The 20,658-nt window shown below is 39.8% G+C and overlaps 3 protein-coding genes and 2 long non-coding RNA genes across 6 annotated transcripts; 4 read left to right on the plus strand and 1 right to left on the minus strand.

Annotated features, from left to right (window-relative positions):
* Nucleotides 1-50: 50 nt before the first annotated feature.
* On the minus strand, nt 51-17,810 carry LOC134881752 (uncharacterized). The gene is made up of 3 exons (XR_010168077.1): nt 17,721-17,810; nt 1,753-1,948; nt 51-1,622 (listed from the first exon to the last, which is right to left on the minus strand). It is a non-coding gene; the product is annotated as an uncharacterized LOC134881752 (long non-coding RNA).
* On the plus strand, nt 462-2,745 carry bdkrb1 (bradykinin receptor B1). The gene is made up of 2 exons (XM_063909289.1): nt 462-525; nt 978-2,745. Exons 1-2 carry the CDS (start codon nt 514-516, stop codon nt 2,067-2,069), a joined length of 1,104 nt encoding a protein of 367 aa, XP_063765359.1. The 5' UTR covers nt 462-513; the 3' UTR covers nt 2,070-2,745.
* On the plus strand, nt 3,250-4,537 carry LOC134881168 (uncharacterized). Its single transcript, XR_010168009.1, has 2 exons — nt 3,250-3,753; nt 3,908-4,537. It is a non-coding gene; the product is annotated as an uncharacterized LOC134881168 (long non-coding RNA).
* Nucleotides 5,483-8,438, plus strand: LOC134881033 (B2 bradykinin receptor-like). Of its 2 annotated transcripts, XM_063908137.1 has the most exons (3): nt 5,483-5,620; nt 6,544-6,604; nt 7,202-8,438. In XM_063908137.1, the coding sequence occupies exons 1-3, from the start codon at nt 5,601-5,603 to the stop codon at nt 7,613-7,615; spliced, it is 495 nt and encodes a 164-aa protein (XP_063764207.1). In that variant the 5' UTR covers nt 5,483-5,600; the 3' UTR covers nt 7,616-8,438. The 2 variants fall into 2 exon arrangements, with proteins under 2 accessions (XP_063764207.1, XP_063764206.1); XM_063908136.1 differs by having other exon boundaries at nt 6,544-8,438.
* Nucleotides 9,165-14,579, plus strand: LOC134881631 (uncharacterized). The gene is made up of 3 exons (XM_063909129.1): nt 9,165-10,243; nt 11,472-11,577; nt 11,904-14,579. The coding sequence occupies exons 1-3, from the start codon at nt 9,301-9,303 to the stop codon at nt 12,874-12,876; spliced, it is 2,022 nt and encodes a 673-aa protein (XP_063765199.1). The 5' UTR covers nt 9,165-9,300; the 3' UTR covers nt 12,877-14,579.
* Nucleotides 17,811-20,658: the final 2,848 nt, after the last annotated feature.

Consider the following 20,658-nt stretch of genomic DNA (forward strand, 5'->3'; position numbering starts at 1 on the left):
TAATTAGTTAGACACATGTATTATCTGTGGATGCAAAGGTACAACTGACTTTACACAATAAAAACATACAAATCCTGTTCATCGATTTTATCGGGTGGATAAACTCATCAAAATCAACTGCATGTTATTTTCCCTTTGGACATGAGGATTGTTGTTATGATAACACAGAAACTCCTTTTTAGTTTAATAAAATACATAAAACTACCTTCCTATCTTCCTTGATAGTCTACTGATGGAGTTGAACACTCTCCAACACGTTTAGTGCGATGCAGTTTCAGATTTTCTACGACACAATTTGTGCATTGAACAAACTTTGACTCTCTCCTAAACAAGTTGATATATTGCATACTTGGCGAAGGATGTGGAAGAATGCAACTGTATACAAAAACTCTTGCAACAGGTCTTTCCTCTGACTTGCTTTGCACTCTGAGTGGGATCTCAGTGTACACACATGAGCCCTGTTCCAGACTTGTCTCTTATCATTAGCATTTTGACCATAGGAAGAACATTTTCATGAAGAACACGGTAAGAACTTTTCCACTCCATATTCTTTCCTATTTTCTGCTTGAGCATCAACGTTTGTACTTTACAAATACCTAGAGATATTACATAGTCTTTCAGCATAGACTCAGCTTGACATATAATGACGTAGACATTTGTTTAGCCTTATTGATGGCACAGCATTATTCAAGCTACCACATGGAAACACATTTCAATCAGGAACTGAGAAATATTTAAAGCGGTGTTAATCTAAAGGAAAGTTAATTAACGCTGCTTGTTATTTTCTCCCTCACTGAAGCTCCCTAAATGTGAAAATGTCATCATGTGGGCAACATTTTTATCATTATTTAGCTTTTTTTGTTAAAGCCAATACCTTATTGTCTTTCTCTGAATCGGTCTGGTCAAATAAACCATGTAATTTGTCTCATTTTAAACATTTTACTGATGAGTCATGCCTAATTGTTTTTGTTTTCTAGCCTATGGAGCCAATGATGCTTGTAACTATGGCGACATTGCGGTCTGAAAACAGCAGTGCTTCCCTGCCATCAGAGTTTCCTATCACTGCAGAATGGGAGCTTGTCCGTGCCATCATTCCCCCGTACATCTTCATGCTGTGCCTGTTAGGCCTTCTCTTAAACATCTTTGTCCTGTGTGTGTTCTTCGCCCACAAGGATCGACTGACTGTAGCCGAGATCTACCTGAGCAACCTGGTGCTGGCTGACTTTATCCTCCTGTGTGCCCTCCCCTTCTGGGCAATGAACATCCTCAACAACTTTAACTGGCCGTACGGAGACACATTATGCAAACTGGTCAACTCCATCATCCTCATCAATTTCTACACTAGTATCTTCACCCTGGTCATGATAAGTGTTGACCGTTACCTGGCCCTGGTAAAGACCATGAAGGCCAGGTGGCTAAGACGAACACTTTATGCCAAGGTGATCTGCTTCCTCTTGTGGATTTTAGCTCTTGCATTTAGCATTCCAACAATGGTTCACAGAAAAGTGGCATTTATCCAGGAAATCGGAACAATCTCCTGTATTTTGGATTATACTCCGGGCGTGTCTTGGAAGTTGGCCCATCAGATTTTGTTGAATGTGGTCGGCTTTGTCCTGCCTGTCCTGGTTATTGTTTTCAGCAGTGGGAACATAATCAATGTTTTAGTTCAGAGAAAGGAAAGGATTGCTTTTCATGACATTAATGACACAAAGGCCACATTACTTGTGTATGCTGTCACACTACTATTCTTACTGTGTTGGGGCCCCTTCCAGGTCTTCACATTCCTCGACATACTCTGTGATGTCCAAGTGCTGGATGAGAAGTTGTGGTTCCATGCTCTCGATATAGGAACCCAGGTTTCAGTGTATCTGGCTTTTCTCAACAGCACACTGAACCCACTGCTGTATGTCTTCTCAGGGCAGTACTTTAGGAGGAAAGTCAGCACCATCTACAGGAGGACCAGACATTATCGCAGAGGATCGGATATGACAACATATCAACGCTCAGCTGTGTCCACTTACATTAACAGGACCGAGAAAATTAAGCCAGTTGTAATCCTAAATGCATAGGGTTTGATTACATCTTCCACTTGCATTGCTGATTACGGGAAAAATCTTTGCAGCATACAGGATATGAGTCTCAAATTGTCCTTTCATGACACAGTTAATGCTGTTATATGGTTAACTAGCACTTTTGTTGGATGTATAATGCACAGAAGAGATAATGGCTGTAATTTGCTAAAGAAATACAATGTTATAAAGACACTTATATGTTGTTCTGAAGACATGCAGTATGTATCTGAAGTCCTCCCCTTGTGCGGTATGTGTCATGACATGTAATCAAAACAGTTACTCGGTAATGATAAAAACAAGCAAGCTTTTCTCTAGGATCAACAGTCATCCCTCAAGAATATTTGTCTCCTGCGGGAATAATTCTAGTGGGAATCTGTAACCTTTTCTCTTTGGAAGATAAATTATTTCTGGAGGACAGCAACCACATTTCTTATCTTTGCTCACTTCCAATGGTCTAACATCAGTGTATTTTAGAGAAGGATGCCACGTTGTGTCAATTTTCAGCCTCTATGCAGAAAGCTAATTCAATAGCAACATTAATTAAGAAGTTATTAAACACTTGTAAAACAAATGAAAAGCGTAATAAGGTTCTGTATACATGAACAATGTACTTAAAAGTAAACACAAGCTACTGAATCAACATAAGTATACAATGAATGAAAGGTGAATGTATAGATTGCAGGTTTGACAATAAAAAATATACAGTAAATGAGATACTTGGTCAATACAGTTTTTCTCGATTGCTAAGACACAAAACCCAGTACTCTAAACCAAATGACCAGTTGCCTAAACACATTTAGTAAAACTACCCCCCATTTGCCACAACCAAAAACACAATTCACCTGTAGACACTGTTCACAAAACCCATCCCCTTTTTCTCAAAACTCTAAACACATTTTGCCTTGCTAAAACACATTTAGCATATATCTCTGCTCAAATATGCATTGTGAAGCTCATGTGATGCAAAATGCCACACACAGTCAGCAAAACCTGAACACAATGAACACACCTGGTGTAATTCAGTAAACACAACGACTCATAATTGAAAACACCTATTGCAAATGATGTGACCACACCTATATAAGTCAGTTTGCTGAAGGTTCCAAACAAAAATGGATGATCAAGGAAGAAGAAGAGGAGTTCGTGCCAGAGGAGGGAGAGGAGTTCATGCCAGAGGAGGGAGAGGAGTTCGTGCCAGAGGAGGGAGAGGAGTTTTTGTCAGAGGAGGGAGAGGAGCAGGCCAAGGAGGGAGAGGAGCAGGTCAAGGAGGTAGAGGAGCGGGCCAAGGAGGGAGAGGAGCAGGTCAAGGAGGTAGAGGAGCGGGCCAAGGAGGGAGAGGAGCAGGTCAAGGAGGTAGAGGAGCGGGCCAAGGAGGGAGAGGAGCAGGTCAAGGAGGTAGAGGAGCGGGCCAAGGAGGGAGAGGAGCAGGTCAAGGAGGTAGAGGAGCGGGCCAAGGAGGGAGAGGAGCAGGTCAAGGAGGTAGAGGAGCAGGCCAAGGAGGGAGAGGAGAAGGAGGGCGAGCAAGACAACGCATCTTCATCACAGATGAAATGAGAGCAACGGTCATTGACCACGTCATTGTCCACGGCATGACAATGACCGAAGCTGGACAACGAGTCCAACCAAACCTAAGCCGATTCTCAGTGGCCACCATTATTCGGGCCTTCAGAGAACACAACAGGTACTGTATGTACTATTTTTTTAGTCACTACACTAGATGTTTACAGTATACAGTAGTATAGTGGAGTGCACCTACATACAGACAAGTGCAATAATGGTTACAGTAAAAGTGTGTACTGCAAGGACCATTTCTGACCAAATGACTGTTTCTCTAGAGTTGAAAGATTGCCATATGCAGGTGGGAGGGCTTCCAGATTCACACCAGCCCAAGAGGTCGACATTGTGGATATGGTTCGGGAGAACAATGTGCTGAGACTACGGGAGATACGGGAGAGGATCATTGGTGACAATATGAACTTTCCGAACATTGACGATGTTAGCCTGACAACCATAGACAGAGTCCTCAAGCGCCAGAGAGTACATCTTCTGGGACAATGTTAGTTTCCATCGCAGCATCCAGGTCAGAGAGTGGTTTAACATCAACCAGCAATTTATTAATGTGTGTCTGCCACCCTACTCTCCATTCCTAAACCCAATAGAAGAGTTCTTCTCATCATGGCGGTGGAAGGTCTATGACCGCCAACCGTACACCAGAGAGAACCTTCTCAGGGCTATGGACCTGGCCTGTGATGATGTGGCTGTGGAGGCGTTCCAAGGCTGGGTGCGGCATGCCAGGGCATTCTTCCCACGATGTTTGGCTATGGACAATATTGCCTGTGACGTGGATGAGGTACTGTGGCCCGACCCAGTCCGACGACGTGATGCCGCCCAATGATTGCAGTGTCAACATACTGTGTCAATTTACATGTACAACGTAGGCCTAATAAAAGAGATCGCACCCTGAACATTGTGTTTTCAATTGTTACTGTACTTTATCTATTGTGTGTAATGGATCCTCCATGGAGTTTACAGTACTCATTTTCTGCATTACGTTGTGATATTACTGCATTTTATGTATTATTCATTATTCCTATGAAATGCACAAATCTATAGTAAATGCCCAATACATATTTGAGAATAAATAAGGGTTGCTCAAATGCATCCTGGCAGTTGTGAAACTGTAAAAAAAGAAGTCTCACACTGAAAATGGTGTTTTCAATTTTTTGGGTAACGTGGTTAATGATGCTCAGTAGTGTTTACATTTTTGCAGGCCTTGAGTGGTATTGTGGTGTCAAAGTTTGCTTTTGAGCATATGAGCCACTGTTTAGGTGTGATGGGTTGGTTTTGAGCATATGAGCAACTGTTTTGGTGTGATGGGTTGGTTTTGAGCATATGAGCAACTGTTTTGGTGTGATGGGTTGGTTTTGAAAAGAGACTGTGAGGTTGTGTGTACGTAGCTTTAGAAAAGTGTTTTGTGTTTAGAGTTTTGTGAAAAGTGAGGGCAGTATCACAAAATGTGTTTAAGCAATAGAGAAAAACTGTAACACGGATTATGAACCAGTTGAGTTAATGATTGATTTAAAACTTCAACCAATGTAACACTTCTGGAAAACACTGCCACATAAGACTAAGAGGTTTAACAGGCACAATAAAGGTCAACAGAGAAAAGAAGAGAAGGGGAATAATGATTAAGACAACAATTCAGGGTTTTCTCTGTCAGTTTATTTTATTCAGTAATGTAACGAGTGTCCAGATGGCCCAAATAGCATTGAAAAGTAAAATATAATTTATGAAAAACAAAGTTAACCTTAATGTAATCCTAATGGCTAATGGTCTTTGTGAAGTTGGAAAAAAAAATGCAGCATCTGAGTTAACTGCAACCAGATGAGCATTGAGAATGAAGGAGGAGGCAAAACAGCTTGCCAACATTAAGGCAACCGGTTTTTTTCCATCTGTTTCATTTTCCTTGAGGAGCGAGTCAGAGACAGACTGAGGACTGTGAAAACAAAACAACAGCATTGAAGAAGAATGGCTCTTGTGCTCACAAGGTATGCGTTGATTTATATGGCTTGCATTTGACTTTATGTTTTATCATTATTGAATGTAGTTGGAATATTAGTGTGGGCCATAAATAAGTAACATCAGTAATGTGCTGTAGTTTGCGCGATACTGATTCATCATAGAAATGGACTTTACTGCATGATAAAAGGGATTTGAATGGTTTCATATTGGCACCACATTTAAACAAAGTCTGTTGACATAGAGGACAGTAAAAAAAAACGTTCCCAACAAATGATCAGTTGTCTAACTTCACAGTATGATTCTCAACATGTTGTTACATGAGGGTTAGCTGTTAGATAATATTGAGGTATGTACTATGTTGATGAATTTTAGAATGACTCTTGACCTTAAAATATAAGTAGTTTCAGTGGTGGCAAGTCTGGACATGATTCAAATGATGGTACTTGTACTTTACTCAAGTATTTGGCATGACCTAGTTGTACACATGCAGGGAATATTCATTGTTATTTCCCCAAGCATTCCTTATTTTACTTAAATTCAAGATATATGCTAAAAATACACCAGAATTAATTGCATATTCACAAAAGTTATAACAGGATATCTGTCACGTTGTCACGGGGAGAGAAATAAAAAGCCTGTCATAAAAGTAAGTCGTAAAATAATTTGAAAACTTTCATTTTGCTTATACATAAAAAATACATGTATAACATCCTTATTATTATTTTGTCCCCCTTTTATTCATCATAAACTAGTCTGGCACCCACATTAAACTTGGAATACAACTATTTCTGATTGTTCAGTGTCACTGTGTATTAAGCATTAAGTGTTCGGTGTTTCTTAGTTTTACCAAATAATGAAAAAACACATTTTAAAGAAAATGTTGAAGTTACTTTGAATTTGTGTTTGTTATAACATTTCATCTTGTTTGCCTTCCTCTTACTCTCCGCAGCATCCCCGCTTACTTCAACACTACGGCCATAAATGGAGAGCAAAACAGCACGAATGGGACGGTGTGTTATAGTGATGAACCCAATTTTTGGCACACCTCTGTGCTGCCGGTGTATATCCTGATCGTTGCTGTGCTGGGAATTGTGTTGAACATTTTTGTCCTAGGGGTTTTCTGTCTTCATAAGAAGACATGTACTGTGGCTGAGATCTACTTAAGCAACATAGCTGCTGCAGATCTCATCCTAACATCCTGTCTTCCCTTCTGGGCTGTGAATGCAGCAAATAAATTCAACTGGCCCTTTTCGAATCACCTGTGCCGACTGGTCAACTTTTGCATCAACATGAACGCCTACTGTAGCATCTATTTCCTCGTTATGATAAGCATAGATCGTTGCATGGCACTGGTGAACCCTCTGTCCCATAAAGGAATATGGAGGCCAAAATATGCCAAATTGGGCTGTGTGCTGGTGTGGGGTTTTGGCTTGCTCCTAAGTGTCCCCACACTTGTCTTCAGGGAAGTGAAATTTTTCCCTAAAATAGCATTTCAAATATGCCATATGGCTTACCGAAATCTCACCGAAGAGGTTGTCTTTGATGTGATGCTGTTGACATTTGGCTTCATCATCCCCCTTTTCATTATATTCTTATGTACTATCAAGATTGTTCAAGCTCTGAACGACCGGATGTTTGAGGGGTTAAAGACCGAGAAGAAGGATCAAAAGGCCACCACCCTGCTGCTGGCGGTCCTCCTGGCGTTTATGATCTGCTGGATGCCATTCCACATGTTTAAGATATTACATTTGCTGAAAAAAGCTCAAGTCCTGACAGGGTGTCACTTTGAGCATGCCCTTAACATCTGCGGCCATGTCTTCATGTACCTCGCCTTCTTCAACAGTATTCTTAATCCCATCCTCTACGTCATTGTAGGACAGAAATTTCGGCAAAAAGTGAGGGAAGTCTTTAAGCAGTGGAGTCCTACCAGAAAAGCAACATCAGTCATGCTCTCCTGCGCAGAATCAACCCAGATGAGGAGTGTTGTGTTTTCTCATGCTGTTCTGCAGGACATTTCTTAAAAGCTGTTGTTTTTGTTTACTATCTTTCACATAATGAAGTTATTACTTATGCTCCCCGAAGAAGATATCAAGTAATTAGGTCATTTCGAAGTTCCTCAGAATACCCATTAAATAAATGGTCTAATACTCAGATTATTATTTAGATTATTTCAGAATTAATTTGGTTTAATCAAACAGTGTCCTTCATCTAGTCTTCTATGAGCATCAGGAGAAGGAGGAAAAAGATGACCATAATATATAGTAGCAACGTATAAGCGCTACTAATATCAACAGACCAGAGGAAATCAATGTTGTAGTGACCTTTTAATGCTTGGGATTATTACAGGATGTGGGACGTAATTTGTATTCCATTAGTAATGTAATGCCCAAAAGAGATGGATTTGTATGCATGGCATGAAGTGTTTCAATGTTAATGTGTGCATGTCTTTGTTTCTGTGCACTGTCAAATGCTGAAGATCATAACTTCTTGTAATATTTTAATGTTATACATCCAAAAAACAAACACTGTTTCTTAACTAGTTATTTATTCTCTTATTTATTGTTACTCATGTATCTTTTATTCAACTCCAGTACAGTAGTCGGTTAAGAATATACCCTTAATCGTCCCACAGAGGGGAAATTTACATTCTGCATTTGACCCATCCTAATCTTAGGAGCAGTGGGCTGCCATTATGTACGGTGCCTAGGGAGCAGTGTAGGTAGTGGTGCCTTGCTCAGGGACACCCCGGTAGCATTCGGTCTTTACCCCTATGTCATTGTATAAAGAAGTGCTTTTACTTTTTGCAAAGTTTTGCTTTTCCTGATCAATAAAGTTACAAATCTGTCTCGTTCAGTAAAGAACTTCATTCAAACTATCCAGCAAAAGGCTTTTATAAGTGTTAGTAATTCACATTGGTTCTTATTTATTTTCTTGGTTCTAATACATCTTCATTACTCTACATCTGAATCATGCAGTTTAAAAACAAGCCAACACTATGATCAACTGTACACACGAAATGTGTTCAAAACATTATTTGCTCAGGAAAGTGTATACACGCCCAAGTTATAAGAAGGTAAAGGTTGAATTGAGATGTTAGTTTGTAAACTTGACCAACTGGTTTTGTATCCAAGTACAATAATAATGTTGCATTGCAAATCCATCCATCCAGTGTCCCAGATCTTAGGAATTAACTCAGTGAGCACAAAACGTTGCAAATGCAAAATTAGCCCAAAAAAACCCTCACGAGAATAACTTTAGAAAGCATCCACACTTCAATACGCAGATCATTTATTTTTCACCACATCTAAACTCTAGCACTCAACATGTCTTATTTGGTGAGCTTTCAACCCTCTCTGCTGTCTCATGCTTCTTAGTGTCAACTTATTCTTGCTGAAATGTAGACACCATTCCTGCCCTTTTTCGACTGTGTTGCTGTATGGCCGACTCTTTGTGCCTGGCTTGCCAAATTTCAAATTTCCTATTCAAATAATGTACTTTTTTATTATACTTTGTTTGTTTTGCTGTCCTTGTAAGCTACATGAAAAAAAGGGAAGTACAATGAAAGCATTGGGTCCTGTTAACATTATCAGCCTGGAAAAAGCCTGTTTAGGAAAAACTATTTGCATTGCGATGCTTATCTCAGTTCATCAGAACACAGGGCTCTCCATTTCCATCCACATTCAGGTTTGGTCATTAACGAGTGAGGATGGACGCAGCTCTTGTTAACCAGACAAACACATATACCTCCTGCATCACGGAGTCCTCAGTGGAAGGGTACATGTATCCATCTGTTTATTCTCTATTTTTTATGGTGGGCTTACCGGCTAACTGCCTATCTTTGTATGTGGCCTGGATGCTGATGAGGAGTGGAAACAGCATGGCAGTCTACCTCATCAACCTGTGCATCTCTGACCTGCTCTACACAATCTCTCTGCCTGTGTGGATTGAGCTGGCCCTGCAGAGACCTATGGGTGACCTTTGCAGTTTAGTGGCAGTGATCATGTACAACAGCTTTTACGTAGGCTCGGGCCTCCTTTGCTGCATCTCTGTTGATCGCTACCTAGCAGTGGTCTATCCGCTCCACTTTCACTGGGTCAGAGAGGTGCGGACAGCAGCAATAGTGAGTATTGCCGTCTGGACTTTGGAGATTACCATTCACATCATCTTGCTTAACCACACGGGGGCACTACAAGCTTTCTCCTCAAGAAACTTATGTGAGGAGCGAATACCCATGACACAAGAAGACGCCAACCTCGCCCTTACACGTTTCACCCTGGGTTTCTTGATCCCTTTCTTCATCATGACTTTTTGTTTTCAGCAGATTATGCAATCGCTCCAAAAGAACATTTCCATCATGACAGTGGAACGCAGGAAAGTGGGATGGCTGCTGTTTTACCTTCTTCTAACCTACACAGTGGCCTTTATGCCCTTCCAGATTGTCATGCTGCTAAGGGCCATACTGGAGCCAGGGACCTGTGCATGGGCCAAAAGGCTTAGAGATCCATACCTGGTCACTGTCGCCACCACCACCATAAACAGTACACTTGATCCTATAATATACTGTTTAATCAGTGAGAGCGCTCAGAGAGAGATAAGGAAAGCTGTAGAGAAATGTCGGGGAGTGTTTCTGAGGAGGAGATTGTCAGAGAGTTCTAATCAAATTCAGTCAGTTTCCTAACTGAGTTATCTATTTGTTTCATTTTTAACCTATAATTGCAAATCATATTAAATGTTACTGACATTTTTGTATTGATGAGACAGTGCTGTGTCTGTCCAGGAAGGAAAAATGATCCTATGTAAGGGCAGTTCCTTTACAATACTTTTTATATACATACACTCATATACATTTACAGAGGTGGTGTTTAACCATCTATTGTATAAGTGTTCTGCTTTGTTTGCCTGTGAAGAAGATCAAGTTTGCCTTCATTTACTTAATTGATTTTATATCTGATAAAAAACTTAAAACGAAGGAAATCTAAATAATCATCCTCTTGTTTGGTCTTATTTTAAGTACACCTCCTTTATGCGTGTTGGTATTACTTTTGGAAGATCTTGATTTTCTTGTTAAATTCTGATTGGCTAAAACATTTTTACTCAGAACAAGGATTGTGGATTTTGCCCTGTCTTTAACATTGACATTTCTTTATGAAGAGATATCCTTGTAGGCAGCATGGACAGGATGTAACAGCAAACAAGAATACTTTAAAAAAAAATGTATGCTCTTATCATTTAGCAGCATGTAGGCTCAGCCAACAGTATTACGATATGGAAAGAATTAGTCAAACAGGTATGTGCTCCTTTATCACACAATAATCAGAATCACCTTTACCCGGGTTCATGTCTATGTTGACACACCAAACATAAAGACAAGCAGTGTCATATGGACTTAGTTACTAAATTAAATCTGCCATGTGGTCTTTAACGCCGGTAGTTTGTTCTGCCATGGCCTGTCACCGAGAGGAAGACATACGGTAGTCAGGGAGGACCCTTCCTGTTCCTCTGATCTGACCAAGCAAGACGAGGAAACAACTGAATGAATCCACTCAGCCTGCTTTAATGTTTTCATTTGGCTCTTAATGAATTTTATGGTGTTATCTTGGAGCAGAAACACATCTGAATAAAGGGTAAGTAGATCTTTATACGAGTTCAATTGATTTTATGGTTTATTTGATCTGGCTAGATTAATAAATGGATGTTTATGGTTGACACTTGAAGTCTTAAAGTGTACCACAGATTGTTCATGTTCGATCTCATTAAGGAACCATTTACTACTAATTGCTAATCACTAAAAAAGCACAAGTTTTAGATTATTTCCCACCTTCCAGGGCTCTATTGGTTTTGACTAATTTCAGCAAGGTTAGATTTGATTTTAAGTAGATAATCTACCACAGCACACATCTGATCAACAATTGCTTTTGTTACAGCATGTTTTTGTCATCCGGAAATGCAGGATGTGTTGTGAAATTACCTTCTTCCATAAAAGGTCAGCATCAGAGAAACTGACTAAATACTACTACGTATAAAGGCAGACGACTACTCAAACCAAATGTTCCCTTGAAGGTGAACAAACAAGACTTTGTCAAATTTGCTATTTAATGAAAAGCAATCTGTGATTTATTTGCTAATATAATTGAATCTCTTTGTAATTTAAACAGTCGCTACATTAAATATGTCACTGCTATGAAGTTGGGAAGCTCAGTTCAGACCTATAGGTTTTAGAATGTCAGAATTAAAAGTAGCAGAGGCTGATATATCTTCATAATTTAATGTGACATATTTACTTATTTCCTCCCTTGTTTCTCTGCAAAGGTGTGAGCGTATACACTCCACAATGGAAAACTTAACCCTGACCACAAATAATTCAGAATGCTTCCCAGTTGACAGCGCTTCAAGGAGGCGGTTGTTTATGTTTTTCTACATGGCTATCATCGTCACTGCCATCCCGTCCAACGCCTTCTCCCTCTACGTGTCATGGCAGCACATAAGACAGAAGAATGGGCTCGGTGTGTATCTATTTAACTTGGCCCTGAGTGACCTGACCTTCACCATCGGCCTGTCTCTTTGGCTGGACTTCTTGTGGAAAGGACTTTGGGTCCACGGAGGCTACGTTTGTGTGCTATCTGTCTACTTTCTCTACACTAATTTTTACACCAGTGAAGCTCTCCTCTGCTGCATCGCTGTCGACCGCTACCTAGCAGTAGTTCACCCATTTAAGTACACTTTCTTGAGGAGAGTTAATCCTGCAGCAGCAGTCGGTGTTGCCATTTGGGTGTTGGTGGTCTGTTTCAACGCTTCTACCATAACTTGGGAGGACTCCTACCGTGAGAACAACACGTTTGCAGTGTGCTTTGATATTTTCCTCCCACTATCAGGGAACCTTGTCCGGGCTAATGTAGCACGCTTTATCCTGGGCTTTATTGTTCCCATTCTCCTGGTGGTATTTTCCACTTGGGGGATCTGTGAGGCCGTAAAATCCAATCAGGCCACAAAGGAACGAGAACGCAAGCATATCTTAAAGCTGCTGACAGTAGTGCTGCTTTGTGTTTTGTTCTGCTTTGGGCCTATCCACGTCATGATGCTCCTCCGCACACAAATGGATGACTGCAGGGAGGTTGCTTGGCTCCTTTTTCCATACAAAATCAGCATAGCTCTCTCAAGCCTAAATTGCCTTGCAGACCCTCTGCTTTACTGCTTTATTACTAGAACGGGGAAGGCAAATGTCAATCAGGTTGTTCTGTTCTTCCAGGTAAAGAAGAGTAGCAATGATGAAGATGTGGTATAGCTTTAGAAAAACTTAACTGGCTAAACAATATAACACATTTGTGGTAAGCTTTAGAGTTAGACTTAAATAGTCAAATATGATCCTGATGGTGCATCATTTTCAGACATCAAATGTAAGAAAAGCTGTCAACTAGTTAAGATTCTCAGCTATTAAGCGACAAAGTTGACAATGTTGATATTTGTCTTGTTGTCGACAAATATCATTATACTACCAATGGGTTACTCTGTCTCTAAAAAAGACATCCTTATACCGGTCTGTGGCACCCAGGCCCCAGAAGTGGTGGAAGAAGTATTTCTGTGAAGAAGAGAAATCCTGCATTCAAAATCTTACTTAAGTAAAAATATGAGTAGAATATATAATGGTATAATATAAGTATAATATAAGTATTAGCAAAAGAGTAAAACACAGTACTCCCTGCAATAATGGTCCCTTCATGTCAGTCATTTTCCTTTAAAAAAAAAGAAGTTTACCTACTGCCCATAATAAGTCTCCTCAAGTAGGTCTGTTTATAGAATGTTTGCCGTGTCACACTTTGACCCTTGACACACACACCATACATCGTTCTGCACACACAAACATGTTTAAACCGACAGTTTACTTTGCTTGTACTTTACATCTCTGCTATCACGGTAAACCTGCTGTGTATACCCTTTATCCACCACATCACTCCTGTCCTCCAACAGCTCCACTGGCTCCCGGTTCAGTTCCGTATTCAATTCAAAGTCCTCCTGTTAACATTCAAAGCCATCCACAACCTGGCCCCCCCATATCTGTCCGACCTCCTCCATGTTCCCACTCCCTCCGATCTTCTTCCTCCATACACCTGTCTGTCCCCTCCGCCCGTCTCATCACCATGGGGAGCAGAGCATTCAGTCACTCTGCTCCCCGTCTCTGGAACTCATTACCACCCCAACACAGAAACATGGATTCATTCCCCAATTTCAAAACACAGCTCAAAACACATCTGTTCAAAAGTGCTTATTCCACTTGATATCAATTCCTCTGTCACCGTCTATTGTTTTTATTTTTTACTTGCATTGTTGATTCCTTTTATTGTCTTTGTGTGTGTATCATGTACGGTGTCCTTGAGTGCCGAGAAAGGCGCCTTCAAATAAAATGTATTATTATTTATCAGCATGGACTTACATGCAACATCGGTTCCAAAGAGGAATATTTGTCTCTCAACACAGTTATTCTTTTATATAAAATGTTCTTTTTAAAGGCCAAAAGACATGCAAATTTGGCGCCATTCATCATTTGAATAAAACATGAGCAGGCGAATAACATTAACAATAACAAACCCGGAGACATTTATCACTGGACTACACCCATACATTTGACTGGGGTTCTATTTTAGCTTATCTAACCACACCATTTCAAAAACAAACAAACAAACAAAAAAAAAAACAGTGGTTGACAAGGGAAGTGTGTATTTCAGTTAAAGGGAAAACAAAAATGTTCTCCTTTTTTGAAAATAGCTATTTTCATTAAAGAAAAAAGGACATATTAAATGATGAATAGAAGCTGCATAGTTCAGTACGAACAAATGAGAATCTTTATTTAGATGAAACTGCAATAAAATGGCTCTTTTCACTAATAACAGTTTTTATAAAGTGGTCAAATGAGTGGCTCTCTGTGGTTATTTGTGGCTCTCTAGTGGACAATTCTGGTAGTGCAGAAACTATCTACACTCTACACTCTTACACATTCCAATTTGCATATATTGTTGTATGATGAAACCTGTAGTGTTTTATGTACTGCAATTAAAACTCAAATGGTGAATATGTCTCTTATCTTTTTTTAATAACATGATATATGAGTGAGGATCTAAAGGTAGTCTAAGGTGTAATTCTGGTGTAAAACACAGAAACCATACACAGTCCTGCAGCTCATACATGCATGTAAATGCACACAGACTTTGACAACTGGTATTAAAATGACAAACAAGGTTAATTTATAGAGACCAGATTTCTCTCTCCATATGAGAGGCGAGTCCCATTGATGTGAACTCACAATACACAATATACATCTATATTTAATGTATTAAATGACATCCTCATAAGTGGGCAAATTATCAGGATCCCCATCTAACATTTCCAGTGTGTAACATTTTACTTTCATAACAACAAAGTCAGGCAAGGACAGGTGTCCTTCGATGTTAGTCCTTGTGCTGCCTCTTTATCTCTTCCATCCATTCATCCAGGTCAGACAAATGCGTCACCTATCACTAAATAACCAGCATCAGCAGAAAATGGAGGTTATAAAGCCCATTTGAACATCCATCTTCACCTCTCGCCTTCCAGTGTCCTTGACTCTGTAATAGACCGCCTTCTTTATATGTAAAGCACAGGTCTATGTGGGGATGGAGTTAACGAAGGATCAATGGGCTTCTTTAGTGAATCCCGGCCCACCTGGATGTTGGCAGAGTTTCAACAGTTGATTAATGGTATGTGGGTCTGCTCCTTCTCAGCCATGATCCATGAACGGTGATATTTTTTGTGCAGTCACATTTTAAAAAACATGATGCTTGTCTGAATAACTAGGGAGAATTCAAAGGAAGTTGCAGTACTTTAGTTGATCTTTTGTTCAAAAAACATCAGTGAATCCATCTGTATTGACCAGATTACTCCTGGTATCTTGTCATTAAAAAGATCCACCTCTTTGGTTAAAAAAAAACCCCTCATCTTGAATCAAGATGCAGAGCCACATTTTGGCCACTCCCGGGCCTGGTAGCTGTGAGCGGTGCTGGCAGGCAGGCTGATTTGGCGGCCAGGGTAACGTACACAACCATGTGCCTCAATCTAAACTGAATAAACAGATGTGTTGAAGATGGAAACAGATGGACAAATATAGTGTGGAGTTGTCAATGTTATATAAGGCATTTTTAATGTAAATTTAGAATATAATCTATGGTTTACTCCAGTGATTTTAATCTTTATCTTTATAGACTGCAACTGTAACACCTCCTTCTTTATTGACTCAGTACAATAAAGACATGCATTACCAGAACTGAAACAGAAATGAAATCTCTATCTCCCATTTTAAAATCTATCTCTGTAGGCTAAAGGCTGACTGGCTAAAAGAAGAATCTTTAGAACATGTAATCTCATGTATAGTACTTAATTAAAGGTAGTTATTGTCCACCAGTTCATATTACACAGCTTTTTACTTCACAAGTACCTCACCTAACTGTCAGGCAGATTTCACACCTCTCTCCCAATACATTTCATGTCAAGCATGCTGGGCTCCTACTGTGACTGTCTGACACTCTCCCACAATTCTTCCTCTTCATCAGGGGGGACCATGTTGCTCTTAGCACTTTCACACTCTCCTCGCAACAGCTCCCAATTCCAGCAACAACTTCTCAAAATATTCAATGTGGGATAACTTAAATAACTTGAACGCAGGGGCTAGTTGTTTAGCTTGCTAATTTTGATATCTCTGCCACACAATACATAATGAAGACGACATAATGTCCAAACGATTTCTGTTAAAAATGTTGTTTATTTTTTATATATATTAAAAACTATACAATTCTGGTCATATCCCTTTTGCCGGTAGGCAATGTCCAAAACAGAGTGTGGCCTTAATGGATTAAATGGATTACTTTTTTGGGTGATCAGCCATTTCTGCTTTTGACACAAATCTAACATGGCAGAATAAGGGACTCGTTTTCTTACTGTCATTCAGACAGGCTTTAACAATGGTAGGGCAGATATTTTTGCTGCACTTACATGGTTTCTACCATAATGTCAGTAACCTATGCTAGGCCTAGCCATATCCAGTTATTGGAAAAACAACATCTTTCTTATATATAATCCCTGTTGTACTTTACCTCTTTTGTCCTTTCAATCTACTTTGCAGGTCAACTGTGGTTTTGGGTGTGTAATTGCTTCTTACTTAAAAGCATTATGCATTGCTGAAGATGGACAAACAAAGGAAATTAGTTCGACCCAACAGAGGCTTTCCTTGAGGGTGACACCACCATTTACATGTTTTAAGGGAAATCAAAGTGGGCATGAATCACAATTACAATCCCTCTACTTGGTCAATGTTTAACAGGCAGTGCATTTCTTGTATGCTCTCCATCAGACACAAATAGTGACTTCTCTGTTGTATCTGTTTTTACCAAGGGGCAACCTCCGGGGCTGAGCAGTGAAACACATAAGGAAATGCCAAAAACTGCAGTTCATCGAATGGCCGCATCCAAAACAGAGCAATTTACATAGACCCCCATGTTAAAATGCCAGTTTTTACAGCAGAAATTAACATGTTTACAGCGTGGTACAAAAATGCTTTGTCTCTATAGCTAATTTCCCTATTCATGACAACTGTGAGGAGGGTGAATTTCTATACAACTCTCCCATTTTTATTATAATTAAGGGCGTGGTCGCTTTGATTGACAGGTTAGCGCCGTCAGTGGGCGCTAGCCGCTAGTTGTCTGCTCTGCTAGCTCCGCTAACAGCCTCTGCACTGATAATGTGTCTTGTTTGATATAATTCCTTAAAGCAGCAATAATAACTAGGACTATGCAAGCCAGTATCAATAATACATTTACCATCACATGTAACTTAGCTTATTAAACGTATTAAAAGTAACGTTGTAATCGAGTGTTCCATAGAAACGACTCGTGAACTGAATCATGTGAAAATTTAAATTCGGTTTCAGATTAAACGTTAACGTTACGCTGATTCACGGTAACACTGGCCACATTTCTGGTCCAAATATAGTGTTGCAAATTACGTCTATATTTGAAACAAGCATTTTAAAACTAGTGCAGTATAATCTCAATAACAGATAGATCTTTATGTCAACTTTTGTCGTATAGTTTCAGGTTAACTGACCTTGAGTAAGACGACCGGCAACGAGACCGCAGGGTGTGCTGTTGACTTTCAGCAGGATAGCGCCGCGAGTAGCATACGGTAGCATGTAGCCTAGCTTGGAAGCCTTCGCTAGCTTGGTAGCTTCGAGCTAGATGGGCGTGTTTCAGTAGCCACGCCTCCTTCAACTCCAACCCTATGTCCACATTTGGATTAGCCGGGAGCGAGCGGGAGGTAGACTGAGAAGATGTCAACGGTGGATGACAGCTCTTAACAAACCTATGGGTGACGTCACGGATACTACATCCATTATTCATACAGTCTATGGTTTTTACCCTTGCTGAGATTTCCTTTTAAAAGATCAATTGTAGATTCAGATGTGTGTTTATGTATGCAGGCCCATTCTTGCAGAGTGAGACACAAAAGCTATTTTCTCATTCATACACACACTCAATTCTTGATAGTTTTTTGATTGTGCAGCAGCCCTCGGCTAAATTGAACAGCTCTCTAATGGCTCCCTAAGAGTTGTAGAGCAACAGCACTCTGACAGCTGACATCAGTAAAAGTTCCTTTAACTGTCTCTTTGCCAGACACAAACTGGCGCAATAAAAGATGCTATTTGGCATCAGAAAAGTTGTAAGACCAGGAATGTTCAGTTTTTCTCACTCAAGAAAAGTGTCATGATTTGTTGAGGCCAGATTGATCAACAGTACATTGCCAAACCATCAAATGAATTCATGCTATTCATGCTTTCTATTGCATTCAAACGCCAAATTCAAAGCACCGTATGAATCTGAATGCAGGTTAATTTGAATTTCACCGTAAAACTGCATGTACCAATGGGACGTATGAAGTCTTTTCCTTCTCTGCTTTCATTTTAACCAGTCATAAAAGGATGCCTTTGGGTGCAATCCGATGTGTGTAGGCCATCCATCATACTTTCTTTCATCCCCTACGGTAGTAAAATAACACAGTTGATCGAAGGAGGTTCAACACTATGCACACAGAATGAACATGGGTTAATGGAGAAAGAAGGGAGCTGTATAGAGAGACCTGCTCCATCCCACTCCTTGCCGCAGCCTCCAGCTCCACTAATGCCAACCTCCTGTCTCCACCAATCAAAACAAGGCATCGTACATAGGGCGACAGAGCGTTTCCCTCCCTCTGGAAAATCTCTCCCCAAACATGTTCTTGTCAGAACACACCTTTTCAGAACTGTTTTTAATGCATGTTTCATACTGTGGATAATATCATATATTATAAAGCATCCTACCCATTTACTAGAGGCTGCACGTGTGAAAGCACATTTTAAAATATAAGAATTAATATGTTAATATGTAATCACGCTAACCCTCTGAAAACTATTTGCATTCTTGTACATTTTGTATTGAGGCTCGAAAATTGTATTCCCACACAAAACTGCAACATCATACCTGCTTCAGCTCATCCTTTGAATTATCAGAAGTATGACATCATCTGATACAATGTCAAATTTATAACTGGGATTGTACAAGGGTTAAAAAAGAGTTTCTGTTACCTAAGTGTTGGAAGATTCATTTTTTCAGTTTTCAGTGTGACTGTATTAGTTAGGTGTCGATTATGAGACTGTATTTGATGCTGGTGTTGTGAGAGATTGGCTTATATTTGAAAAGTTTTGTTACATAGCAATGTATATGGGAGGCACATAGTTTAAATAATAACTTAATGGCATGTTTGTCCAGATATTTCAGTTTCCTGTGTTTCTTCCAGGGTCTTTCGTATTGCCGATTGACTCTCCAAGGACATGAGTACCTATACTAATGAACAACACACACTCAAAAAAAAAAAAAACATATTAATAGAAAGCAGTGGTTGAGTCATCATATGTGTGGGGGAGGGACAGATGTAAAGATGGATGGGCAGAAAGATAATGACAGACAAACACAAGATAGAGTGGGAGGGGGGGGGCAGAGTTAGCTGAGGTCACTTCCACCTTGAGGAAAAACCAGCTCACACACACACACACACACACACATACACACACACACACACACACACACACACACACACACACACACACACACACACACACACACACACACACACACACACACACACACACACACACACAATGTATAGCTCTGCCTTTACTGACTACTCTGACCGAGTAGTTCTATTGTGGCACTGTGAGCTGGCTGTTTCTTCCTTGGTGCCTGTTCACGCTTTGACACACATGACTTTGACTCTGAGTTGTAGATACACACTGATGGAGACATTGGGCGCCTTCAAAACGATAAGTCAGTCACAAAATAATGAATTCTGTAATTGAATTACAGTAATGCAAATTCAAATCATGTATATTTTATTTTACTGGTTCGGCTAAAATGTTGAGATTAGATTTTGCAGCGAAGCAATGCTTTCTTGACATATTGTGTTGGAATAATATGAATAAATTGAGAGCATTTACAATGTGTGTTTGAGTTACCTCTTTTATCCAAATGGTTGAAAAAATATATATATATATATATATTAAATAGCTGTAGAAATGATATGATTAAAAAATAATGTAATAGAAGAGCATTATAAGAGAGTATAGGGTTAGGGTTACTACATATATTTAAAATATATATATATATATATAAAAGTATATAAGGATAATGACATTACGCTACATACCTTGCTAAAGAACCCTTCACAACTGTATATGTTGTTTTACAGTATAGTATGTCACATAAATGCAGCCCATTATGCTAGAGGTCAAATTCAACCATTAGTGTTAAATGGACCGCAATCCCTCTCAGCAACCTGCCAGTATAAACCCCATCTACCAGAAAAGTGCAGTATTAAAGCCCCATGCCTGAAAGATGAATTGAATGATTGCCAAATACCATTTAGATTCAGTTCTAGTTCATGGTGTTTTGAGTGCTGACTCACTGACACACTATCTTGACTCATTGGGGACATTTTTAATGATCTGTGTAGT

Source organism: Eleginops maclovinus, chromosome 19 (assembly GCF_036324505.1).
Source record: "Eleginops maclovinus isolate JMC-PN-2008 ecotype Puerto Natales chromosome 19, JC_Emac_rtc_rv5, whole genome shotgun sequence".
NCBI classification, from domain to species: domain Eukaryota; kingdom Metazoa; phylum Chordata; class Actinopteri; order Perciformes; family Eleginopidae; genus Eleginops; species Eleginops maclovinus.